Source organism: Fundulus heteroclitus, chromosome 10, assembly GCF_011125445.2.
Source record: "Fundulus heteroclitus isolate FHET01 chromosome 10, MU-UCD_Fhet_4.1, whole genome shotgun sequence".
Lineage (NCBI taxonomy): Eukaryota > Metazoa > Chordata > Actinopteri > Cyprinodontiformes > Fundulidae > Fundulus > Fundulus heteroclitus.
Window position 1 is genome coordinate 16,155,854 of NC_046370.1, and position 26,944 is coordinate 16,182,797.

Here is a 26,944-nt window from a genome sequence, read left to right on the forward strand (position 1 = left end):
TTCATATCTTCTATGAATTCTTGAAATCAAACTGTTGTATATTGTACATTATGGTGGGAAACCTTGTCTTTTTAATGTTCAAGGTTTTCCTATGTCTTTTTTAAAATAAACATAGCAATCTACAATCCCTTTGGTATTTTTGTGCAATTGACTTCCATTCAAAATACACTTTTTGAAGACAGACATAGCAAACTGATTTGTGTTTTTAGTTTGTTTGTTTCACTCTGTTATCTACAAGGAAAATTAAAAAAAATCCTGATTTCAAATGCTGTTCCACAAAAATGCCAATTCCAGACATTCCCTGAATCGGGATGCAGTGATACTATTAATAACAACGTATTATTGTTGTTATTATTATATTATAAATAGGATACAGTAAGAAAATAAAACAAATCAAGAATTTTTAAAAATTGTTCAGGAAAATATTGTTTCTCTCTTTAAAAAGGGGGAAAATTGTATAAATGGCAATCTTTTTTTTTAATCGAAGCGACGCAAATAAAGCGCAAAAGAGACCCCTAATTGTTTTAGCACTGAAGCGTTGAACATTTGTAAACACACAAAGGGTATTTAATCACTAAATATACTTATTTAACTATTTTTTTTCTATATGTATGGTTCTTTCGTGATTGTTGTCTTTTATTTTGTCACATGCAGGTGTCTTTTTTGAGCGCCCCCTTCTGGAGATAGATAGGCTTTACTCCAGGTTTCTCAGCAACGCATTCTTCGGTTGCACGATGGGAATTCAGGCTCCTTTTCTGGGATCTCGACTAGTTTGCTCACTTCATCCAAAAAGTGTAACACGTGTTTAAAGGAACACATAAACATAATGGACGTATATTTCAATATACCCAAATCTAGATGTTTCGAGACCCTATTGTAGGAGAGTTCCACGAGGTCTGCTGACGCCGGTTCTGGCAAATAGCCAACCGAACTGGCTCGTTCACGAACAGCACATCTGTGCAGCTCATGATGATTTCACTTCCAGTCCTCGTTACAACTGTTTCTTATACACTTTCTTAGGACGCCGGAGAAATGGAGGCGGTGCACACTCAAGGCGTTTGGATCGCTGAATTTCTCCAGCAGCAGACAAAGGACTTGGAGCACTTCTGGCTCACCGTCACTCACATCGGGGACCCTAAAGCGGCGTTTCTGCTCGTATTCCCGTTCACCTATTTTGTCTGTAAACGAGCCGGTGTTGCGGTGCTGTGGGTCGCGGCTCTGTCGGAGTGGTTTAACCTGGTGTTTAAGTGGTACGATCGTTAAAACAGGCCGAAAATCCTGTTTCTGTTTCACCTGTAACAGCTAGGTGCAAGCATGTTAATGTGTAGAGTTCTAATTTGGACTTGTGAAATAATAGATGTTACGTATTTTACTTCTGCCACTCATGTCCCCCCTTATTTTGTTGTCATAAAGTTTGGGGTTTTCTTTCTAGATTTTATTTTACTACTAGACGTTGTAGCTTCCGGGACAACACCGCGGTTCCTACTCTATATATTGTCCGTGTTGAAACAGGCATTAGTGGAACCATACACATAGCCAATTTAACCCGATTTTCCAGCACATACGGCAACTTCGCCGCCATATTGCAAGTGGCACATATTTTTACTTCACTTTATTTATTTTTAATAATCTAAGTTAACAAAATAAACATTACCATTCCAGAAAATCAGTTTTCCTAATCTGAGCAGCAGTCGATATGATACAATTGTATTTGAAAACATACAAAAATATAATGTAGCTGAAATGAAATAAAGCAAATAAGAATTAAATACATTTCAAATAAGAATTCTGCTAGCTGATATTTAGTGGGGCTTAGTTCATACACACTCATGTAGCAACTCTCAATGCTTTAAATCACTTTTGGAAATCAGTTTCTTAAGTAAATGTGTTTTATTTACTTAAGAAACTGATGTCCAAAAGTGACTTAAAGCTTTTATTTGAATTAATCCAGTTTCCTACAAAAACGGGAGAGAGAATTAAAAAAATCTTCATTGTTTTATATCAAATCAGAACATTATGACAGTAACATTAAAAAGGGGTTAATCAGTAAATTACCGATTTCACAGTTGTTCTGAGTAGCGTTTTCCCCATAATAAATAAAACGACTATATGGAATCACTCCAGTCATCTCAGTTTAATGTTAACATTTATTTAAAAGGTTTGTGTGTCGAAAACGAAAAACAGAAGAAATATGTAAAGGGGTAGATAATTTTTCCCAGCACTATTTATTCCTGTCTCATCAGATAGTTCAGTGGAAGTAAAATAAAAAAGTTAAATTCTTAGCTTAATGGTAATTCGCTCCCTACTTGACCACCTAATGGGTTTATTGTCCTTTTGATTCTTTTCAGGATGCTGTTTGGAGAAAGGCCGTTCTGGTGGGTCGGCGAATCTCAACTCTTTGTCACCACAAAACCCCAAATTTCCCAGTTTCCATCCACCTGTGAAACTGGCCCAGGTGAGGCAAAAACCAAACCCACGTAAATCAGTAAATCATAGACGACACTCTTCATTTGGAGTAAGAGTTCAGACTTCCTGATTTGCCGTTTGTTTCTCAGGTAGTCCATCAGGACATGCAATGGTGACGGCAGCCGTCTGGTGGGTGGTGGTGTCGTCCCTCAGCTCGTTTTTGTACTCCCGCACTCACAGGTAGATAAAATGATCAAAGTATTTTGAAAAGGAAGTAAAAGCACAAAAGTTTTAACTGCTTTTCTTTTCTTTTCTTTTGTCGTCAGCTGGCTGATTTCAGCTGCTCCCTATCTGCTTTACGTTCTACTGCTGGTTGCAGTCGGAATATCCAGGATCTTTATCCTCGCCCATTTTCCTCACCAGGTTGTTGCTGGTTCCATTACAGGTCTGAACACAGGATCATTACACAGGATTAATACTGTATATTTACAGCAGCGCTACCTGTCAATGATGCAGAAAGCCTACAACGTAAAACATTTTAGGTTGAATTATTTACATGTTTCCAATTCTGGAAACCTTTAAACTGAACCACCAATATAATCAGGGTTCTTACACGCTGTAGAAAAGTCAAGCCATGTATGGAATTTTTTATTTTTTTTCCCCAAGTTGGGTTAGACTCAAGACTGAGTTAAATGAGAACTGAGAGAGAGAAAGAATAACAGGAGTTAAGATCTTTTTATATTAACTTATATTTGCCACACCCATAGTTTTTTTTTTTTTTCTTTTGGCTGACTAATTTATTGTTTTGCTGACATAAATCCAATGCAAAATAATAACAATTGTGATTTTAAAGCTTTTAGATCCTTAGATCAATTTTAAAATAGTCCACTTGGATTAAAAGTGGGTAGGATTTAGATACAATTTAAATTCAAATATCTTTAATAAGAACAAAGTATAATTAATTCCTTTAAAACTATCTGCTTTTATTTAGAGTCATATAACAGTTGCGCTTAAAATATTCATACCCCTGAAAGATTAAGGTTTAAAATTATTTTCAGTCAACAAAAAAGGTTGTTGTTTGTTGTTGTTTTTTTTGTTGTTTTTTTTTATTGCATGTTAAACTATTTATACCCTCCTTAATCAATGACCAGGGTTTGGCATATTTTAGCTGGTTGGACGACCTTCTTGCCACCACCCTAATCTGCAGCTCTCTCAATCAGATTTAAGTCAGCACCCTGGCTGCCCCACCCCCCAAAACCTTAATTTTACTTCAGGTCAAAATAAATATCTTGGTAAAATTAAAGGATCACAATAAACCTAAATCTGCCATGACTATGAAAAGCTTAGGCCTTAAGTGAAGATGGTGGTGGCTGCAGGCAGGAAGGATCTCCTGTTGCGGATATGATGAAGTTTGTTCTTGAATCGTAGCCTGATGAAGAAGATGCTTTCTGTGCGGTCATTTCTAGAGGTTAAGTTAATGTCAGTGTTGTGTTGCCCTAGTGTATTTTGGGCCCAGCAAATTACTAAACTCAACTAAGATAATAATTATACCCCAGTGTACCAAAATGTTCTAAAAATTGCAGGAAAATTGACTCTGAATAAGAATGGATTTTTGACAGGGAATACCTGTAGGAACCCTAAATTAAATTTTTTGTGTATATGAAAAGCCTGAAGTTATTCTTATTCATAAAATTTAACATAAAATGAATTGAATTATGTGTCTTGCTGATTTGACCTGATTGTTTTCAGGGTTCATTCTGGGGATTCTTCTGGGCCGCAGAGTGCCAGAAGGGCGCCCCCTGCTGTTCTTCCTGAGCATCAGCGCTGGCCTGCTGCTCAGTGCTCTGACACTGAATGTTGGCCTGCAGCAGCTTGGCATCGACCTCTCCTGGTGAGAATCTGTGCAGATGAATTTAATCTCTGTGCTTCGATTAGAGGCGTCGGGTCTCACTGGTTTTTACCCTCGATTATTCCAAAGGTCTATAACTTTGGCTAAGAAATGGTGCAGCCATGCTGAGTGGATCCGCTTGGACACAGCACCGTTCTCCTCCCTGACCCGGGACTGCGGGGCCCTTCTTGGTCTGGGGCTGTGCCAGTACTGGAAGCCGGGTGGGTGGTCCCTGCCGTGGGCTCCCAGAGCCCTGTCCCTGGCCGTCTCGTCCATGGTACTCTACCACGTGAACCGCCTGCCGCTCCCCGTCAATCCACAGGGCCTCTTCTACAGCTTGGTCTTCGTCAAGTTTGCCCTGGTGCCTCAGATTGTCATAGTGCTGGTTCCTGGACTGGTTCACCTTTTCACACGCAAAAAGAAAAAGGACTAGGGGTGATCCTCTTCTCATGAGTTCAAATTGTCTTTTACATTCCCCCAAAAAAAAAAAAACAGCTTTCTTCCGAGGATATACTCCAACTTTAAATTTATGTTGTATTTTAGAGATTATCTGCTGGGTCACGGTGTTATTCAGTAACCGACATTTGATTTTCATTTTTTTTTTATATATATATATATATAAAAATTAGTCTGTCAGAATATTTTCAGCTGTTCTGCTGATCGCACTCCCACCTCATTCATAGTGTTTATAAGGGAGCTTTCATGCTTTACAAATGTGCAGTAAAAATACTGTCGGCGTTCTAGGTGTTAAAAACTCTGCTGTATTATCGCAAAATCGTTTGATTGTACGAGGCACGGGCTGGTATCAGTGCTCCACAGTTTCACGGCTTTTAAACAAAAGCGTATTAAGAACAAAACAAAAATGATCCAGTAAATTGGTCATTACAACCGCAACAGTTAAAGTGACAACATTTATCTATCATTCTGGTTTTGATAGGTACACTAAAGCAAAAATACTGGATATATTAGCAAATTTCTGGAGCTAATTGTCCAGATCTTGTCTCAGTTTTGTTGTTCTGGTCCTTAGAGAACCATCAGCTGAGAATATTTCCAAAAGTTGCAGCAATTGTTACGGACTTTGTCTGGCATCTCATGAAAAGGATTTTAACCTTTAGGAAATGTTTGATGGACAGTTTGAGGTTTAAAAGCTGTGACGTTTAAAAAGCTCAGTGTACCATAGTGCATAGTGTACCCAGCCCATGCCAGTGTGTGGCTACTAAAGATTGTGTCACATTGTTTAATGTTTAAAGTTATAAGCACCTTAATACACATCATAGATGTGTCTAAAGATTACTTTTTTTATATATACAGACCCTGATAAACAAATACAGGTTTAATGTTCTTTGACAATGTTCAGTCACATCAAAAATAAACATTACAGAAGTGGGGTTTAATAAACGGGTTTAATAAAAGTATACCTCAAAGAATGAAATGCTCCTTTTCTGGCTTTTTCAGTTAAGTTGATTCCTTTGAGGACATCATTAATGAAAAACAATATTCTTTATCAGTCAAGTTCCTATAATTTCTTCAAGTAGCTGATGTACCTAGATCCCAAAGTTCTGAAGCCTGGATGGTAAGAAGCACTGATCAACCTTTGGTTTGACTGAATGAGAAAAAAAAACGTCTAAGTGTCCAGGTAGAGATAACGACTGGCGTCTGCCGTTCGCCTTTGGCTGACATGTTGCGCCGTATTGATGTTACTTTGGAAACGGGCTTTATTGTCTTTTGGCCAGCGCAGATTCAGGATTCAGCCCTGAATCATCAATTGTCCGTATCTCCTTCTCTTCAGCACATTGTAGCTTTGTTTTGTTCTGTGTAGGTGTTCATGATGTTTTTATTTTTTTTTATCCAATAGCTGCCTCACCAAAACCCCTGTTTCTGCCAATTTGTCTATAATTTACTACTTTCAAGGTATGCTGCTTTCAGTTTTTTTTGTCCTGACCTTTTAATTTCCTCTCTGGTCCAGCTGGTTGTTTCCTTTTTTTCCCCAGCCTTCCCATATTGCCCATTTCAGCTTTTACACCCTGATGACTGAAAACAGCAAAACTCAGGCAAACAATAAGGATTTCCCTTCTTGATGGGGTTTTGGAATTTGTCCTACTGGTTCCTTCTCATTAGAGAATTAGACCTATGGTGGTATAAAAAAAAAAAAAAGGCAAATTAAGGACATTCCGTAATATTTTGCTCTCTGTGATCTAAAGAAAACAAAGTTTGATTAATAAGAACGGCATTTAATTTGTTTTAAGGTATGTTTAACAAAGACTGTCATATCATCTAAACTAATTAGAAGATCACCAAAAAGGTTGTTTATTTCTGCAAGTCAATTCAAAAAGTAAAACATCTTTATTGTATAGAATCATTGCACATAGTGGGATATATTTCAAGTAGTTAACCGTTTAGCTTTGCTTATGGCGAACAAAAGTTGAAAAGTTGAAAACTGATGACTTGTCCTTTATCAAGAAGAAAGTTATGAACATAAAAGGTCACTGCTAAAGAAGGCGGCTGTTCAGAGAGCTCCAACTGTCTTAATGGAAAGTTGGGTGGAAGAAAAAAACTATTGTAGAAAAATGTGCCCAGGCAAATGGGATAACTACATCCCGTTTGAGGATTGTGAAGCAAAGTCCATTCAAGAGTTTGGGGGAAGATTGAAGAGCTTCCAGAGACAGAGCAGAACATGGGCTACAACTGTTGGACGTCTCGTGTTAAGCCAATCCAGAACCAGTGGTAACATCAGAAGTGCATTACCTAGGTTCAGGTGAAAACTGACTAGATTGTTGTCCTATGGTCCAAAGTGTTTTTTTCATAACCGCGAAGGCTTTAAAATAACCATAAAGTAAAATGTCTGTATTATAGTTCTCTCAGAAACAGAATTTTTGTTTTTCTTTAGCTATAAGCCAGCCTCGTCAAAACAAATACAAATAATCATTTGTATTAGATCCCTCTATAGAATCTATACAGTATTGTGTCGTTTTTCTTTTTTAACAAGAAGTTAACTTGTCAGTGTAATTCTAATGTATTGAGATATACCAGTATTAATGATTTTTGTTTCTACAAGTTAAAAAAAAAATCAAAACATTCTCCAAGACCGTTGATTTCATGTTTGTTTGTTTTTTGCCAGTGGATGTAAAGTAAGAACCGTCATGCTTGTGCAACATTTTGGGTTCATGTCGAGCAGGAGTTTGATACTCATACAGTGTTTTAATTTAAATAAAATTTTAATTTAGTGTGTTTTAATGGAGCAAAAAAAGAAGAAAAAAAAATGACCATGACTATGCAATGCACAAATCAAGCAAATAAACGACTGACGTGCATGGCGTGTTTCAGTTTATAACCATTTATAAATATGTTCTTTTTTTTTTTTAATACATAGTTTGGACTGTACATGTTACAATCAGTTATCATGAGATAAAAACACATTCTTTTTTAACATTTTTAATGAAACTTTTTTTGTCACAGCGATCTGAAAGCTCACATTTACAGACAAGAGAACTCTGCTCAGCAAGCAAATACGTTAAAACTAAAATAAAAGGAAACCTTTTGCTCGTCTGGTGAGGCTGAAGGAGAATGATGAGGACAGTTCAGGGACAGCAGTAGTCTCCTTATCTTAACCCCCGACACCGTTATCACACGCTGCTATACATGTTTCTGCTGGAGCATCATGGGAAGAATAGAACATGCATTGGACTATTTACAGCGAACTAATATACACGTACAGCTCGAACTCGAACGCCCTCGGTTTCCCACAACTGAAGAGGTCCCGTTTAAATTAGGTATGATACAGTTTCCTGACTGCCACTGCTCTGGCCGCTGTTAAAACAGGCGACAAGCAGAACACCTCTCTGTATATCTTCATCTGACATCACAAAGTAAAAAGCTACAGACAAAAAGCCTATAACCTTTCCAAAGTATACTAATAACCTGACTATTAATGTTATTCCACCTCATTTTGACTCCAAATATGGAGTTTCTGGAAAATAATGATCCCAAGCTTGATTATTATTTTTTTCCGTTTCAGTAGATTTGTCTTAATTTCCACATGTGTGCATTAAAAAAAAGCTGTTCTAACAGATTTATTTGATTTTTTTTTTGTTTTATTTTATTGAACAAGGTGAAAGATGTTTTGGCCTTGAAAGACAAAAACGAACCCACTCGACCGACAAATCTGAGCTGGACCGAGCGCTGCATCCAAACCAGTATATACAACTTGTGCTAGAAAGTCTATACATCCTCGCCGGCTTTAAAAACGTCGTTTTCTCTCCTCATTCGTCACTCACTACCGGGCAGAAAAGGAGAAAGAAAAAAAAAAATTATACAGTAATGTAATTTATGACAGTCTGGCTGCACCGGAAGCACGCCCACGCTCTCCAAATTCACCACGCGCAACACCCATAGTAGGCAAAAGATATAAAGTGCACCCTTAGTTCAGAATGTAAGACGCATTCTTATAGCAGAACTGGCTGATTAAAAAAAATGAAGATAATAAAGCAGAAGAGGGGAAAATGGTTACCAGGAGTCAGCGGGGGGCGGGGAGGCATTTGCTTGCTTGTAGCCATTGAGCACTAACCCGTCACTAGTTAAGAGGGACAGAACCAAACTTCAATAGTCACTAATTATATTAATTTCAGTATCTTCCTATTATTTACTTATTATTGATCAGGTCAGGCAAAACCGTTTTACTGCAATCAAAGCTAAAAGTTTCTGTAATATAAAAACTAGAGCCACTATCATATATTCAATATTTTTCAGCAATTATACTGCAGTCGAATAGCTCTACGGACAGGGGGTCTATGATGACCTGGTAGAAAGTCTGGGTTTCACCACGTTAAAATATATGACTATGATTAATCGTGTCAAAAACGTTTCCTGCATATGACATACATCCTGCACAGCAGCTGAACTGGAAAAACCAGCCTAATCTGTTAGGAGGAAACATTTAAATGAATTAAAAAAAAAGCTGTAATACCCTGGTGGCGTAGGTGTGTGCACCTTTGGACAAATGCTTTCTTGGCGTCATTGCTTCAGTTTCAGCATTTGGGGTCATTGAGCTCACACCTGCAGTCAATTATAGTGAATCTGTTTCACTTAAGCCGGTAGGATTTTCCCCAACATTTGCATCTTTCTGCTAAAGCTATATAAAGAGGTTAAAAGGGATCTCATAGAGCAAAAGGTAGTCATACCCCTGGCAGATTTAGATTTAAAATACCTTTCATTTAACCAAGAGGTTTATTTCCCGAAATGGAAATGAGGCTGGTATTCCTTTAAAGATGACAAAGTGGGTATCTGCCAGGGTTATGAAAGGAATTTCCTATAAGTACTGGTTGTTTTTTACATCTGGTCAGGTGTAGGGATTCTTCCAAAAAAGCCTTCAAGCCTGGGTAAAATCTCTCAAAACCTTTTAGGGTATTATGTAATGGTCTAATCAAACAATGTCCAACTTTTGGGCCATAATTTTTGCTGTTGGGGTCGCCTCTCTTTTAGATGGAAAAGGGGATTTTTCTGTGAAGGTTAATAAAAAAAAAAAAATGAATCGTTCCGAAATCCAGACAACTTTTACCCATAAATCTTCAGGTGTGAGAATTTTTGATTTTCATTACCACGGTGAGTCCAAACATACATCCACGTCAACAAAAAAAAGAGTTTGTTGACCAGAAGTAAATAAAACTATACTATGGCCTAGTCATAAACCAGAACAGAAAATCTGTGGGGTTGCCTGAAGAGAATCTGGGAACTTTTAGAATGACTGGAATCTGGACCACAATTTAAAAAAAAGACGCATCAACAAAGTATTATTTTAAGGGTGTTCACACATATACAACCAGGTCATTGTGCCTTTTCATTTTCAGAAAATTTCCCCAAAAGAAAGATTTTGTTATTAAGCTGAATTATGCAAGATGTGACTATGAAGGTTGGGATGTTTTAAAATGAGCTAATTTTTAACGCCCCAATAACCAGGTATTTAACAGGACTGTTGACACCTTTCTCTACCCTTTGTAAGATAAATTATGCTAAATAGAAATTAAAATGTGGATTTTCTTTTAACCATAAATGTTTTTTAGAAAGATTAAGTCCACACATATGTTGCAGCCTTTGACAGTTTTTTGATCATCTGATTTAATCTACTTACTAAATAACAATAATAAGTTATATTTTGGAAAATATTGCAAATCCTTTTATTTTTCTCCACCTTTGAATAAAAACAAAAAAAACGTTTCAGGAGAAACACTGTCTAAGTCTGATCATTTTAGGATCTTTTGCAGATTATTTAAATAATCTAAATACTTTCCAATTGAATGCAGTTGCTTGCATCTCGCAAAACCAAATGTTTAGTTTTTTATTTTTTTATTTTGATGAAAACATATCAAAGCTTGCCTGTCCCTCATTTATCAACTTTGCCTAATTCTCCTCTTCCACATGACTAGCAGTCTGACACAGTAGCAGGGCTAATGAAATTAAATTAAAAATGCAAACTATTCTTTGTTTTGTTTTCTATGTACAATATATAACTTAATTATAAATATTGTCATTTTTCTCTAAGTACTGAGTCGTAGAGCCTTTTGATTTCTCGGAGCAATGTACAGTATTGAACAGATAATATTGTAGTACATAGAATAGAGCCTACACAGCAACCTTGGTTAAGAGCACACTTTGAAGGAACCGAAGATGAGCAGAGAGTCCACGAGCAGAGTCTGATGAGGAGCACGGTCCCTCTTGTGGTCGCTTGGTGCCTCTCTATGCCTTGGAAGTGCACCGGTTGAAGAATGAGATGAGACCTCAGAAGCTTTGTATTGTTCAGCCTGTCTGTGTGCAGATTATGATGATGAAATGATCGTTTAGGGTTCAGTCATGGTTCTTTTCATATCGGACTGCGTCTAAAAGCCTAAACATGGTTCTCATCTCTTTGACAGGAGTTGTCTCTTACGAGTTCTTTTGCATGAGTTTGTCCATGACACATACACAGATCACATTAGTTATTTTTTTTTGTTGTTGTCGTTTTTTTCTTTTTTAAATGAATATTATTCCACCCTCTCTTCAACTGACGCACCGAGTCCAAACCGTCCACTCACACGTTCGACTCCACAAATGGTCTCTTTGGTTTGATGGGGGAACTGGGGCCCTGGGTCCGGGAGTCACGCGACAGCTGGCGGTACATGTTGTCCTGGTAGGCCTGTGCCACTGGCAGAGTCCTCGCCACCTTGACGTCGGGGTAGGTAGGCACCTGGCTGACCCGTTCCAGAATATCACCGCTGCCACGGGAGCCGTTGGCCAGCTTTCCCAGTGAGGAGGGCTGGTTCTGGGAGTAATAGTCCTCCTCCAAAAGGTGTCCGTTTTGGGCATTGTTGGTCTTGTTGTAGTAGGCGATGTTGCCCAGAGATGCTGGGGGACTGTAGGTGGAGCCCTGTTGGACTAGCTGCCCAGGGGAGGTCGGGCTGATAGCAGAATCCATGGAGGTCATGGGCCTGGACCGCCCAGGCTGATGCAGGTACTGTTGAGTCCGAGCTGTCTTGTCTATGATCCCCATGAAAGGCGTATTCCTGGAGCGGGTGGTTTCACCCTGATACAGGCCGCCGCTCTGGGAGGGAGAGATCGGGGAGATGTCGTCACAGGTACGCTCATATGTTGTTTGCAAGGGTATCTCCATCTGCTGAATGGACGCGGAGGGCCTAAAGCCCTGGGCTAAGTTGGAAGTGGATCCAGCTGAGATGTTGTTGCTAGAGGGGGAGAATCGCAGGCCTACGCTCTGAGAATGGATGAGAGGCCTGGGGGTGGGCACGTGCTGTTTCATCTCAGTAGTATTGGCACTCACGGGACGTCTCACCATGTGGGGGTTCTCAGGAGAGCCCAGCTGACAGGGAGGCATGGCGTTGGCACGCTCCAGTATGTGTTCAGAGACTGGGTAGTAGGCGGCAGACTGGCTTCGGCTTATCTGAGGTGTCTGGCTGTAACGGATGCCCCCCGGGCCCCCGCTGCTGGCGCGGTAGGCAGAGGAGGGGCGCTGGGGTAGCTCGTCTTTCAACAGGTTCGACTCCATGACCCCTCCTCGGCCGCCGTGCTGACAGAGGGCCCCAGAGCTGAGGCTGGGCTGGACCTGGGGCATGGACCGTCCATCTAGGGACGGCTGGTACACCAGGCGACTCTCCACGTCCACTGAGCCCCCCTGATAGCGACCACCAATGGAGTGGCCCATCGGACCGCTAAAGCTGTTGCCCAACATATTGGGCTGGTTTGTTCGGACGATTTGGGCAATAGAGGGTTGGAGGCGAAGGCCTTGGGCTTGGTGATGCTGAGAAGACAGAGACTGCTGCGAGGTCAGCTGGAATGAACGCTGGCTGCTCATCTTGGAGAGGGGGGATTTTGGTCGGCCAGGGAGCTGCTCTGTTTGGTAGCGCACAGGAGACCCAGACTGGGACCTGTATAAGCAAACGCTTTCTAACGGTGGACTAGCTCTGTACTGAGCGGCTCGACGTAAAGGGGACGGCGGAGGGCTCTGGTGATCCATCCCCTGACCCCCACTGCCCATAGGAGGTGGGCTGAAGCGGTAGGACTGTTGGTGCACCGGGGAAGTGTGAGGGGGGCTGTGTCGGTAGTGGGAGTTTTGATGTGTCGGAGAGAGGGAGGGCGATGGGGGCTGGTATGAGCCTCGAGTTGGGGAGGACATGGAGGAAGAGGTGGGGAGGTATTCATAAGGCTGGCCCATGGGTGACCCCCCAGTTAAATAAATCTGATCTGGGTGTGTGGGGGAGAGGGGTGGGCTCTGTATGATAGGAAGACTGGATGGATTGGTGAGAGAGTCAGGAGGTGGCAGCGCCAAAGACATGGCCTCCAGCTCCTGCTCCAGGTAGTCCTCGTCTTCAAACAGGTCCTGGACGGGCTCCATGTCCTCCAGGCGGGGCTCAGGTGGAGGGGGTAGAGGCATGGATAGGGACAAGGACTCCTCCTCCTCTGGGGGAGGTGTTGGGGGAGGGGATGGTGGAGGCTCCATCTCAAGGTCCTGCTGCTGGGGTTCTTCCTGGTTGAGCTGATGACATTCCTCCTCCACCCTCTGGAGTAGTCGCTGGATTTCTCTGTTATTGGGACATAGTTTGATGGCTTCATTCAGGTCCTCTAAGGCTTCAGGAAATTGTCTGGAAAGAGGCAAAATGTAATTATTTCAGAGAAAAGGTAGGCAACACAAACACTGAAACGCATAAATCAAAAATAAATCTTGAGTTAATGGGAAAAAAAGGCGATTGCTGATTATTTTCGCCTCGTCTCCATTTCGTACCCACCAGGGATACATTTTTGGTAATCAATAATTTCAAGAAGATTTCAATTAGAAACAACAGGCACAAAGGAATTAGAATCAAATGGAACAAAAAAATTAACAAAGCCTAAGACAGTCTTACAAAGTTAACAAGCTGCAGTGGAAGTAAATTATACCTAAGATCAAAGTAATCAGATCTCAGGTATAACAATTCGGGGCTTCTTTAGTTGGCAGTGGAGGTGGAATTAATTTACGTGCATATGTAGCTACTGCTACAAGATAATTTACCAGGGTTTAAGCTCATGGGTATGAAATACTTCATTTAAAGGTACAAAACTAAAATAGAAGTGACAAAATGGCTATGCATAGGTAAGAAACGAGTGTATGAACTGGAAAAGGACTAAGAAAAGCAGTGGAGAGTTAAAGCAGGCGGGCCCTTGATCTTCAGAAAGATAAAAGGACATACCTGCTGCTACGTTTGGCGCGGGCTCTGGAATAATAAGCCTCATATGATTTTGGTTTCAGTTCAAGTGCCTTGGTAGCAAATTCCTCAGCCATCCCAAAGTCCTGCAAAGATTGAAATGCATAAAAACTGGGACGCAATCGCATTAAAAACATCCTGAAATGTGTAAAGTAATTTTGACGCTGTTCTATGAGTCATCTGAGCGGATCGTTCGCCGACTTACGTTCATTTTCCTCCGACATCGGGACAGGTTGAGGAACAGCGATACTTTGAGTTCCCTGAATGTCTTGAGGTCCTCACTAAAGCCTTCACGTGGAAACTTTTTGAGAGCATACTGGTAACGTTGAGTAGCCTCCTTCACCTTCCCCTTCTGTTGGAGGAAAAAAAAACACAAATACGGCTGTTTTGAACTTTTATCAACACAGTATCTTGTTGTGTGTGTGTGTCGTCAGAGCAGCTTAGTGAACAGAATTGTGGGTGTTGTTGTCTTCTGGTGTCCGGTCAGATTTGCTCGACAAAATGAGGAATATGACGTATTATCGATTTAAAGACATCGTGATGAACTTGAATATCATCACAAAGATGATTTACTTTTTGTAAATCAATTTAAAGAGTCAAACTCATCACATAAATTCATTAATCAGAGTGGTTCTATTTGTCGTCATGATCATGGCTTACAGCCAGTGTTGTAGTCAAGTCATTATGCCTCGAGTCCGAGTCCAGGTTCGAGTCTCCAGTGTTCAAGTCCGAGTCAAGTCCAAGTCATAAAAAAAAATCCGAGTCAAGTCCACTACTCATCCGAGTCAAGTCCGAGTCGAGTCACTATTGATCCAAGTCGAATCCTTATTGATCAAGTCGAGTCCAAGTTCCGCACTAAAGTAAGCATAGCCTACATGTTATTAAACAAAAAAAAATCCACACTCCACCACATTGCACTAATAGATATTAAAATCATACACCAAATAATATTCTAATGACATATTAAAATTATAGCCTAATGATATAAAAAAAGTTGAGTCTTTTTCTCAATTTCCGAGTCAGAATGATCTGAATGTAGGAGTCCGAGTCCAAGTTCGAGTCATCAGTCCTCAAGTCCAAGTCAAGTCACGAGTCTCTAAATTTAGCTAATGACTCGGATTCGAGTTCGAGTCTCGGACTCGAGTCCTACAACACTGCTTACATCTACTGAAAACTCAAAATCCAGTTTCTCAGGATATTTTATTATTGCATAAGGCCAATACAAAAATTATTTTAAATACATAAATGTGATGAAATGGTCATGGGGAAGACTGCTGACTGTCCAGAAGGCATTTGTTGATGCCACCAACTAGGAGGTTAAGCCACAAAAGTCCATTGTAAAAGAAGCTGCTGGACTCAGAGCTTCAGGAGCCACCACGCACAGAGGTATCCTGGACATGGCGCTGCAACTGTCGCATTCTTTCTGCCAAGCCACTCCTGAACCAGTCCTCTTTTCACATAAAAATAAATGTAGCATTTAATTTGTCAACAAGCTTTATGGAGATGCTGGTTCTATTTTACAGCAGGGCCTGGCACCTGGCCACATTGCCAACAGTGCAAGTGCCTGCTTTAATGACCAGGACAAAGATGTGCTTGACCTAAAACGCACAGAAAACACAGAGTATTGTCATGAGAAGACGAAAGACATCACACCCCGGCAATGCAGACGAGCTGAAGGCCACGATTAAGGCAATCTGAGCTTCCTGAGCACCTCGGCACAGCCACAGGCTAAAGGCCTCCATAGATACTGTACTTTTACAACGCTCACACTTCTGTATTAAATATTCAAATGGTATGAGAAACTGAATTTTGTGTTTTTAATCAGCTCTCTGTCTGTCTACACGTTTTGAACTGAACTACTGAAACAAATAACTTTCTTTTTGATTCACATTTACAGAGATACACCCGATAAACATTTGAATCCCAGGATGAAACATCCCCATGAGGGTGAAACTTCCCGTCCTCTAACCTTATAGAAGCTGTCCCCTTCCTCGATGAGTTTGCTGAGTAAGATGATCATGATGTCGGGTTTGGAGGTTGCCATGGCCCACGTGGCTGGACCTGCACAACACAGGAGGGAGAGGATGAAAACGAAAACACAGTGAGTAGGGCACGCAGTAAGGTCCGATTCAAGAGGGCGTTGGAGGGAGGAAGGAAAGTTTAACTTGGAGACACACAGTACACACACACCCACACACGACAGTAAGACCACAGGAATCAGGACAACAGTCAAAAATGGGGGATGGGAGAGAGAAACGGGCAATCAAGTGCAGAGGAAAGATAAAAAAATATCTGAATCTAAAACCTCGATGCGAACTCGCTTTGGGGCTTCAGGCCTCAGTCAAAAACTGTTTGCAAATGGTTCATTTTCCATCTAGAAAATAGCTGCTGAAAACAGCCTTAAAAGTAGCCCAATCAGAATTGGTTTTAAAGATCTCTAGTCACACGATGCGTCGAACAGCTGCAAACAGAATATGGCTCAGGCAAAAAATTTTAACGAAATAAATGAAATCATGACTTGAAAAAAACTGTATTCTGTGTTTTCGGCTACAACAAAAGAGATCTGTGAGGGGGGGCAGACGTGTTTCACAGCACCGTAAGCAAATGCTGATTTCCACATAAAATATATAAATAAATAAATAAAAATAAACCCAGCAGACTCATTTGTTGTTAGAAATAAAACTAGTGTGTGCGTGCTGCATCTGTGCAAAAGCGGTTTTTGACACCTGTACACACACACACCGAGGGATGAAAACTATGTGGGACGTAGACATGGTGCATGGTGAACAGAACGAGGCAAGCAGGGGTGATCTGAGGAGGGTTCTGTAGGCGCCAACTGTCCACTGAGCTGCAGGTCGAAGGAGAAATGCTGCTGAAACGGCCTGGCTGAGGAAACAACCGAAGGATGACCGTGGGTTACCACTGCAGTCCACAAACACATGCACGATGAAGGGGAAAAAAAAAAATCACTTCCACATAAGCAGTAATAAGTGGTTCTGTCATGCATTTGCGGGATGAGAGGGTATCTTGGTATGACGTCGCAGGCCGGAGGCCGGGCATGCTCAATCGAACCGCTTTGGCGTTAGCATCTACCTCTAGACAATCCCGAGCGCGCCACTGTCACTGCTAATACCTTAGCATGTTATTATTTGTCAGTGTGTGAAGGTATTGGGTAGCTAAGCTCGCCTGCTGACACTTAGGACCACACAGACAACACAGAGAGAGGAGATAGAGCTGTCAAAATGCCTGGTAGGGTGAGAGGTCGACAGCCTTGGCTTTACCTCGGGGCCGGCTGGGCAGCGTCTGACATCCTGGTGCCGGGGGGAAAGAGGTGAGGAGTGGAGGCAAGAGTGATGCGGTGGAGGGTGAGTGGGTGGGGAGCGGGATCGCCGGAGAAAAACAGTGGCGTGGGAGTGCAAAAAAGAGTAAGAGGAAAGAGAAATAGCAGGTGGGTGAAAGAGAAGGAGAGGTGATGGTGGTTGGATGTGGTGGAGGAGAGGTGAGAAAAGGAACACAAGCAGCAGTGAGAAGCGAAGGAGGTAAGTGCCTCGGCAAAAAAAAAAAAAAGAAGAAGAAAAAAAAACAGATACTGAAAAGAAACACCGCAGGCGCTAATAACAACCTGTCTCTGAGTAACTGCAGAGGAATGGCGAACGAGGATGTGATTGAGAGAGAAAAGAGCGACAGAGACAAACAGAGGCACTGAGAGAAAATGATAGAAAAAGCACAGGCCAAAAAAAACAAAAAAAAAAACAGTGGTACAGTTGGATAGCGAAGAGAAAGACACATCGGAGCTCTAAATAGCCGAAAAGAGGCATCAGAAAGGGGGTGCAGATGAAATACTGCGGCAGAGAGGGGTTTCTACTAGATGGAGACAAAAACCTGAGTCCATGGCTTAATGCCATATAATACAGCAAAGAGAAAGAAGCCAGTAGAGGAAAAACAGGAGCATTCACCCTTTCATGCAACTCGTTCTCCAAGCTGCACTGCAGGATCGATTTGACCAAGATGCCGCTTTACGTTTTTTTTTTTCAGACCCCTTGAACTCTTTTCATGTTTTCTCCAATTTGTTAGCTCAACAGGATTTTAGTTGGACTTTATGTGAAAGACCAACAATCTTGCAGTGGACGGAAAAACGATACATGGCTTTAAAAATGTTTTTTACAAGCCAAAATGCTAAGTGTGTGTCCTGCTTTTATTCAGTGCACTTTTCTCTGACACCACTAAATAAAAATCAAGACTTTGAGCAGTGTCCTCTTTAGCCAGCACTTTGTAGAACCTACTTCCGCTGCATTTGCAGCTGCAAGACTGTTGGCGTAGGTCTCGACATCCAGAGCAACAGCATCAAAACAGCTCAAGCTGCAACCGTTTGGATGGAGAGCATCAGGGAAAAGCGCACTTTGAAGTCTTCCCACAGATTTTCAACTGGATTCAGGTCTGGACTTTGACTAGGCCATTCTAATAAACTAACCATTCCATTGTAGCCCTGACTGCAGTCCCGCTGACCCTCCACCTTGATATCAGAGCCCTCGGACTCTGATACGAACTTGCCCGCTCTAATGTGTGTATGTGGTAAACACACACACACACACAGTATTAGTAAATACTAAGTCTGATGTGTTTGTGTGTCATGTAATTTGTGTGTATCCTAAGCCAGTGTCTGCCTTAAAGGTCATTTCACCACGGTAAAACATGGTGACAGTAAAAGATTCCTGATTCTTGATAGTATCAAGCACCTAACAGGTTTTTTTTCCATGACTGTCTTGTATTTAACTGCATCCGTTTTCCCATCCACTCTGGCCAGTCTTCCTGTCTTTCATCACCGGGGAAAGCATCTGTGAGGATGCTTTCCCCGGTGATGGAAAGCATCCTCACAGCATCATGGTGCCACCCTGATATTACACCACGGAGACGGTGTGTTCAAATCAATGTGAAGTGTCACTCAGCGTTTTGCATGCGAGTTCAATTTTTATACCGTCTGACCAAACCACCTCCTTCCACTTTACTCCGTGCACTGCTTTGAGTTGTTCTATCAAATCAAACCCATTGAGGTTTGTCTTGTAATGTGACATAACGTTGAAAGGTGCGAGGCCCGTGGCTACATCTCGATGCGCTGTATCTTATTTTAAAGCATTTCGTTTACAGTATCACACATGCTGCATTCATTGTGAGCTTCACTAAAAGGCTCCTCAGTCCTCCCACACTTTTCTTACCAATCTTGGCTCCTTTCTTGAGCAGGGCGACCACCACCGACGTGTTTCTGCAGCCCACCGCTCGGTCCAGCGGGCGCATGCCGCTGTAGTCCACATGCTCTATCAAGGCCCCGTGGTCGACCAAGAACTGGACCTGGGAAAAAAATAAATATTTCAACATAAATTAGCTCTTCTCGGACGTTGGACAGATAGTATAAAGATTTCATTTTGGAATTTTTGTCTCGCACGCGTACCACATCAGAGTCGCCGTAGAAGGCTGCCAGGTCGAGGGGCGTGCGTCCGTTCTTGTCTGCGTGGTCAGTGGCGGCGCCGCTCTCCACCAGGTAGCGTACGATGGGTAAATGTCCTTTTAGACAGGCCCAGCTCAGCGCAGTCAGACCCTCCTTATCCATCAGAGACAGAGAAGCTCCTGGGAGAAGCAACAGCAGTAGCTACACCTTCAGATTCCTTCGTCCTTATTGTTGTCGTAGATTTTTTTTTTATATAATTGTATACTGCAGTCAAGTGTCACTATGCCATTACTTTCTCAAGCTGATTCACATTAACTAAAAATAACTCACACTGATCTAATCTACTTCTAATGTCAAAGCCAAGCTATTTGTTCATATTGAACTCTGAGTGTAATAGTTTCAAAAACAGAATCTCACCTCACTGATTACTGGGTGCATTCTCTCTGTTTTGGTAATATTTATTTCCTATCTAATCGTTTCTTTTTGCCTTAACCACTTCTCCATATTCTATGCCATTTAAACCATTCAACCTTTACAAAGCTCAACTTATCCAGGAAACATGGCCCCTAACTGCTGCTTTAATAAATTATTTCACTTTTTGATTTATATATGAATTAATATATATATATATATATATATATATATATATATATATATTAGAAAAATTATAAAAACAATTAAACACTACACTAGAATATTACTAAAACTTTTCGCTATTTGTAACTTTGTAACACCTCTTCCACATACTTTCAGCAACAGTCATTTGCATTGTGCTCTGAATAGCTAGGTATGTTTACATGAACATAAGTAATCAGAATAAAGGGTCAATCAGAATGGAAACGTGTCATATACGCTCGGCAATCGGATTATTGTGATCGTATTAAGGCCCATCGGGATGAAATTATGTGCTGAACGAAACGGGTGTTTTATGCTGATTGTTAATCCGAACAGTGTCCATCTAAACCCTTATTCCGATCATGTCAATCAGATTGCAAACTGCCCTGACTGTGCATGCGTGCCCCGTGTCTTTCATCCCATAACGCAGGCAGACCAACAGAATGTGTTGCTGAGCCTGCAGCATTATTAGCGAGTGCAGTAACAATTCAACCGTTCCAATATTGCATTCCATTTGCATCGGAAATTAAAAATAAGAGCTGAGAATGTAGTAAACCTGAGTAAAAAGCACTCCAGTCGGAGATGTCGGGATTCCAAAATTTTAAAAAACAACAACTAAAGGATCCAATATGGGGACGGCCAGGAAAGCTGTTGTTTTGTTTGTGGTACCTCTTACAGACATCCTTTAAAGTTGTACTTTCATATGCAAACATCACTTTTAATTTGTTCAGTTCAGAGTTGAATCCGCTACATTTAAGATGCACTCTTACAACTGCGTCTTGTAAAATAAACACGTTTTATCAAAGCAAACTTTCTCCGACTTTGAGGGGAAAGTCCGACTTTAGATCGGAAGCCGGGATTTCCAAGTTCCGACTTGAAATGGAATGCAACATCAGAACCTGGCACGGGTCCATTCTGGGCTCTCAGAAGACAGAATGAAAACACCCTGTGTTGTACTTTGTACCTTTTTGTGTGTATACGACTGTTCAATAAAGTTTTAACAAGTAAAAGTCGTATATTTCTTCTCTGGCACAGATGGAAGTACAACTTCTGTGGTTTCAAGGGAATTTCAAGGACTCAGCACATATCCGGTTGCTTGTATTTTGAATAAAGCCTATAACTGTACGTCATGATCGGAATAATTGATCTTGTGCCCGTATGAACGATCTATTCAGATAATTTTTTTCTTTTTCAATCCAAACACATTTCAATCCATTTAAGGCCCGTTGTGTATGTAAACATAGCTTCTGGTCCAGGTGTTTTGTATCTTTTTACCCGTTTTATCCTATCACAGGTTAAGTTTTAGGAATTTTTGACAAGTTTTGGATATCAGGGTTACGGTCATCACTCTGAAAGGAAAGCTTTCAGAGTCAGTGGCAACACTCACACTACCTTTTTAAATGTAGAAACCTTTCTCCAGAATCTCTTCTTACTCCCTTAAACGTATCCCGTTTTTATTCACACAACAAAACTTAACCCTTTTTGTCTAGTTTTCAGTAGCTTTAAACGTCTTATGATGACAGTATACAAAAACTAGCATCATCAGCCAAAGTTGTTTCTTTCTTTTTACCATCTTCTAGCTGGTCAAGGTTTACTCAGACATTTTACCTTGAGAGAGTAAAAACTCAACCGTTCCCAGATGTCCCTCTGAGGCGGCCATCATTAGAGGCGTGCGACCCTGCTTGTCGGCCATGTTGGCGTCGGCTCCATGAGTGAGGAGGAGGTCTACAATCTGCAAAAACCAAAATGCGTTAAGTGTTTTAAATATATATTGTCAGCAACACTGTTGGGAGCTCCTTAATAAATATTTTAACTTTCGCCAGATAACTAGGAAAAATAATCATAAAAGAATCGTCAACAATCTGGATTTTTGAGTTTAAGAAATCTCCTAAAAGCAGTTTATTCAAAACCAGGAAAACTTGGCGAACTCTGATCACTGGTAACAGATGGAAGATGGTGTTGTCCCCGACCTGCCAGTGTCCGTGTCTGACGGCGCTGAAGAGTGGAACAATGCCTCGTCTGTTGGGCTGAGCCACGGCGGCGCCCTGCTCCAGCAACAGGCGGCAAACCTCCAGCTTCCCGCGACCAGAAGCCGCCGTCAGAGCTGAAGCCAAACACACACAACCCAATGAGAAACGAGAGAGCAAGGACGGTGTGGTGGTCAGCTAGGGATGTCATTTATTGTTTTACTCAATTCAGCAGATTCAAAAACAGAATATCAATAATAATAAAAAAGTCAAGATAAAAAAGCAGTTAGGTTAGAAATTCATGCATACTTGTTTGATTGTTTCTTTGTGTGCCTTTGGCAGGACGACAAGTCCTTTCTCCTCCATGACCCGACTAAACTGTCTTGCCACCAAAGAATGGTTTTCTACTTTCTGGCTCGAAAATTAATCACCAACTGCATGGGACATGCTCTTGACCTCAAACCCTTATGTCTACCAAAAACATTTAACATCTAATCACTTTCTTCCATTCCAATTTTTCCACCACCAGGAGCAAAACACAGAAGAGCTGTCAAAGAAAACGATCAACGTGGTGCTGCGTGTAGCACCATCGCCTTGCACCGAGAAGATCCTCACATGCCTTTCTACAGGGTCTCCTCATGCAAGCAAAAGTACTCTCTGGGTGCTCCACATTCCTCCCACGGTCCTACCTGAATGTTAGGCTAATTCTATGTGTGTATATTATCCTTAGAAGTAAGCGTTTGTAGGGGTTTGCTTGCCCGGTGTGTCTCTGGCTCGCCCTGGGATAAAATGGGGACAAGTGCAGGGAAGCTCAGATTCCTTGTGACTTTTCCCCAAACTAATTAACGGGCTTTGCTTGTCAACCCTTTCAGTTTTCCTTCCACTCAACCTTCCATCAATCGCCTTGGATCCGGCTTCTCTAGGGTGTCAGCTGGACCGCTGTCAAGATATCTATGTTTTGGGGGGAATTCACAATTATCTTTAACTGAATTTATGCTATACCATTATTCTCTGGAAAAATGATTTCAGGTGTTCATGAGCTGTAGACCATAATAGTATCAGTTAACAAAGACAAGTGCTTAAAATGCACGTGTGCCATTCGTAATGAAGCTATATAGAATCACTAATGTAAATGACCTTTTAAATCACATACATGAATTCATGAATTAAAAAGCAGTTTTATAGTTATGCAACTTACGAGTGTTTATGAAAACATGATTTCTGCATGAGGAAATTATTACTATTATTATTATTTTTAAGACGCATGACTGTGTTTCATAGACTCAGAGTGGTTGCTGCCCTGTTTGAATGACCCTGGATCAGCTTATTCAATCTTGGCTGCAGAAGGCCCTTGATTGGAGGTGCGTAACTGTGTATATTTCCCCGCCTCGCTCTTCCACAGCAGCTGTTGGCCTTCTGATCTCTCACAAATGATAAACGTGCGGCGGAGTGAGTCCCCGTTCCCTCCTCAGCTGACACTTGGGAACAGCCGTTTCCACGCCGCAGCTGGGTGATGAAAGACTGTAATGGGGTTTTACAGCTGCAGGTTACAATGATGCATTACATTTTCTCAGCTCTCCTCCACAGTACAATCAGACTAGTGGTTTGAAAGCTCCCCCCCCCCCATGGAACGACCCCCTCCTTCCCTACCCCTCTCCCGCTCGTGCCCAGACGCCTCTGACTGCACCGTCATCCGGCTCTGACTTTGCAGCGGGCAGCAGACGCACAACAGAGATCGCTTACATCCGCACTGCAGCGCTCTGCCTCGCAGCGACACTCAGCAGCACCCTCTTAAAAAGAGAAACAGTGGACGTCTGGAGAGACTCCAGGATACTCTCCTGCAGGACTTCGCATCAACAAACCTTTCACTATTGATTTTTGCACGTTTTTATGTGTTATTGCTGCTATTGCAGGTATTCCCACCTGTCTCCCCCCACAGGGTGTCAAAGTTATTGATCTGAGCACGCTCCACTTCCTCTTCATCCTTCTCTGGCAGGTCCAGCAGGTAGGAAACAATCTGGAGGAAGAAAACATGAAATAAGACAACCATCAGATGTCCCGCTTTATTTTGACATGATTTTGTTTTTTAAACCGCACAGTATCTCTACTTTTATTTGCAGTCTTTATTTCCCTTTTGTCTTACGGCTTCCTGTCTTACATGTTTGAATATCTTGGATCGCTCATTTAGAGTGAGTTGCAAAAACCTTTTCACATGTTGTTTTCCTACGACCACAAGCATCGATGCATTTTAATTGGGGTTTTTAATGAGATAGACCAACAAAAAGTAGCGTATAATTATGAAGAGGAAGCTTAATGACACACGGCTCTCCTGTATTTAACTCTAACATTCTTGAACTGGAATTTATTTAGAGGCTGCAGACTAAATGTTGCTTAATACAATTCACAGCACATTTTAAAGGTTTCTACTTATTTTTAAAAAAAAGTATTAAAACTTTTTTTATACTTGTATTCAATGTATGCAAACGAAATTTCGTTCTGTACGCACTCTGTGCATACAAAATGACAAATAAAGTTGTCTAAGTCTAAGTCCTTTTCATCCATTTTCATCCATTTTGCAATTACATACTACTAAAGGTTGGAATATCACATAAAATCCCTATAAAAGACACTGAGGATTGTGCACGTAGAGCCAGAAAATATGGACGTGTTAGTGTAAATAGTTTTGCAAAAACCTGTATCAATCTACTCTGCATGCTTTTTGTGTTTTATACAAATTTAAACATGTAATGACATATAGCAAAACAAATGTGAGTGTAAATAAATGGAGTGAAAAACACATTGATGGATCTCTTGGAACCAAATAATCTTCCTTTTTTATTTTAGTATTTTATTTTATTTTTTTTTAATCTTTTTTAACTCAAGTTAAAAATATCATTGCTGACCGTGTTAAAATTCTAAAACTGATAAAATAGGACAAATAAATTAATAGAGTAATTGTTAGTTTCAAGAATTAAAATAGAACAAAGAAAAATTCGCTCTCCAATTTAATGTTTTCTTTTCCTTTTTATTTTGCCAATTATTTCTAACTTTGATAATAGGGTACCCTTTTTAAATATTCCTATTTCATATAATAGATTTTCCTTTTTAATATTTTACAGATAGAGTCTTTCTTTGTGCCATTACAGTGTTTTCTCATTCAGCCTTCGATTGATGAACGATCATCAACTCTCCTGAAGATTCCACATAAAGACGCAAAAAAACAAAGTTCGGGCCAACATTTTAGGAGAACTGCCTCTATAAAATGGACACGGTGAACATCAGAACTGTAGGGGAGTTTTTATAGAGAGTAATGTGAAGCGTCATTGTGATTGGGACTTGAAGCAGACCTGCCGTACCTCTGTGTAGCCCATGCTGGCTGCGGCCACCAGCGCCTGCTGCACTGCCTGGCTCTTGGTGAAGGCCGCCTGCTGTTGCGTCTGTGGGGACTGCTGCGGCTGGGAGCCCATGTTCCAGTCACACTGGATGAGGAATTTCACCACCTCCATGTGGCCCCTCAGGGCCGCGTGAACCAGGGCGCACTGGCCGTTCTTGTCCAGGTGGTCCACCTTTGAACAAAGACACAAACATCAACCCGAAAGTCAAAGTGCGTCCGACCCTCGTCCGTTGTGCGCCTCCCCGTCTCCTCGCCGTCTCCTCCCCGCACCTTCGCTCTCTTGCGGCAAAGTGCCGTGACGATGGCCATGTGTCCGCCGGCGGCGGCGTAGGCGAGCGGCGTGAGGCCATTTTCAGACTGGGCGTCCACGAAGGCACCAAACTCGAGCAGCAGAGCCACCATGTCCATGTAGCCCAAATGGGAGTGGACGCAGAGGATGGGGGCGTTGTTCAGCACCTCCGTGCGGTAGTTTATGTTGGCGCCGCCCAGCATCAGAAGCCGGCTCACCTAAACACGCACACGAAGAGCAAACGGATTTATCTGAGAAACGCTTCCTGAGTGTGATCATTAAATGCCGAGACATGATTTCCGGGATTCGGTACCTTGATGTTGGGAGTGTATAGGTTTCTGAGTGATGAGAGCGCCGCAGAAAGACCCTCCGTGCTGTAGGATATCCACAAACCTTGCAAGATAGACGAGGAGACTCCGACTTTCTTGCTGAGACCCTTGAAGACAGGAATGTAAATATTCATTAGTGCGGCGCTGGACCACAGCTGTGTGGGGGTGTGTGTGTTTGTCTGGGTCGGTTATAATGTTCCACCTTGAAGATATGTGCTTTGAGGATGTGATGGCCCAGCTCGATCGTCTGCTGTCTGTTCAGCTTGCTCTGCAGGCGAGAGAACCAGAAGGCCAGCAGGGTGTGTCCGCTCCTGCGGAGACATGGAGGACACTCTGTCAATGCTTGCAGCTCTCTCTCTTGGGAGGCCGGCTCACTTTAAACGGCTCCGCTGCTGGAGCTGCTTTCACTGACATCACGTCTACGGGGTAAACAAAACGCAGCGACCACAGACCGACGCCTTCAGGTGTCACAGCGTGTTTCACTGCTTTCCAATGCAAACTAAACGTTTTTTTTTTTACAGCGATAAAACAACGTTCAACCAGTTTCATTACGCAGTTAGATTTTAAGGCAAATTTGTTTCAACTTGTTCAAATTGTCTCACTGTCACCACAGATAGGTGCAACTTATCGGGGGCGTTTATTCTGTAGACCAACACAGAGCAGTGTGTTATGGGGCTGTGAAGTGTCAGAAAATGACACTTCACAGCCCGTCAACGTCCGTCAAGTCTTTTATTATGCAGCTCTCTTTACTCTGATGCTCCTTAATTTAAAGTTAATCCAACCAGTAACTTTCAAAAGCAGTAAATTGAGCCCATCGGTGCGTAATTCAACCTCAGCACAGTCGACAGGCCAGGCCTAAGGTTATGGAGAAGTTTAAAGCAGGTTTGGAGC

General features: G+C 41.7%; 2 protein-coding genes across 14 annotated transcripts in view; one reads left to right on the plus strand and one right to left on the minus strand.

The window, feature by feature from the left end:
* The first annotated feature begins 936 nt into the window (after window positions 1-936).
* Window positions 937-8,046, plus strand: g6pc3 (glucose 6 phosphatase, catalytic, 3). The gene is made up of 6 exons (XM_012871687.3): window positions 937-1,250; window positions 2,349-2,455; window positions 2,556-2,646; window positions 2,733-2,851; window positions 4,156-4,297; window positions 4,385-8,046. Exons 1-6 carry the CDS (start codon window positions 1,033-1,035, stop codon window positions 4,725-4,727), a joined length of 1,020 nt encoding a protein of 339 aa, XP_012727141.2. The 5' UTR covers window positions 937-1,032; the 3' UTR covers window positions 4,728-8,046.
* Window positions 8,047-10,129: 2,083 nt separating this feature from the next.
* The window catches only part of tanc2b (tetratricopeptide repeat, ankyrin repeat and coiled-coil containing 2b), a 155,978-nt gene continuing 139,163 nt past the window's right edge, over window positions 10,130-26,944 (minus strand). For 10 of the 13 annotated variants that reach the window (XM_036142109.1, XM_036142100.1, XM_036142098.1 and 7 more), the window contains 14 exons: window positions 26,256-26,364; window positions 26,038-26,160; window positions 25,706-25,942; window positions 25,398-25,607; window positions 23,965-24,058; window positions 22,045-22,178; window positions 21,683-21,806; window positions 19,463-19,638; window positions 19,230-19,362; window positions 17,298-17,327; window positions 15,986-16,077; window positions 14,222-14,368; window positions 14,002-14,102; window positions 10,130-13,416 (listed from right to left, as the gene is read on the minus strand). In XM_036142109.1, the coding sequence (XP_035998002.1) occupies window positions 11,355-13,416; window positions 14,002-14,102; window positions 14,222-14,368; window positions 15,986-16,077; window positions 17,298-17,327; window positions 19,230-19,362; window positions 19,463-19,638; window positions 21,683-21,806; window positions 22,045-22,178; window positions 23,965-24,058; window positions 25,398-25,607; window positions 25,706-25,942; window positions 26,038-26,160; window positions 26,256-26,364 (3,772 nt within the window). In that variant the 3' untranslated portion in view covers window positions 10,130-11,354. Of the gene's footprint in view, window positions 13,417-14,001; window positions 14,103-14,221; window positions 14,369-15,985; window positions 16,078-17,262; window positions 17,328-19,229; window positions 19,363-19,462; window positions 19,639-21,682; window positions 21,807-22,044; window positions 22,179-23,964; window positions 24,059-25,397; window positions 25,608-25,705; window positions 25,943-26,037; window positions 26,161-26,255; window positions 26,365-26,944 lie in introns of those variants that run through there. The other 3 variants (XM_036142099.1, XM_036142097.1, XM_036142108.1) reach the window with 2 other exon arrangements.

What these genes read in the sequence shown, in the direction of transcription:
- g6pc3 (XM_012871687.3), top strand. Translation starts at nt 1,033, where the DNA reads ATGGAGGCGGTGCACACTCAAGGCGTTTGGATCGCTGAATTTCTCCAG. An exon ending in TTGTACTCCCGCACTCACAG is followed by an intron (nt 2,647 to 2,732) that starts GTAGATAAAATG and finishes TTTTGTCGTCAG; the next exon opens with CTGGCTGATTTCAGCTGCTC. An exon ending in CTTGGCATCGACCTCTCCTG is followed by an intron (nt 4,298 to 4,384) that starts GTGAGAATCTGT and finishes ATTATTCCAAAG; the next exon opens with GTCTATAACTTTGGCTAAGA.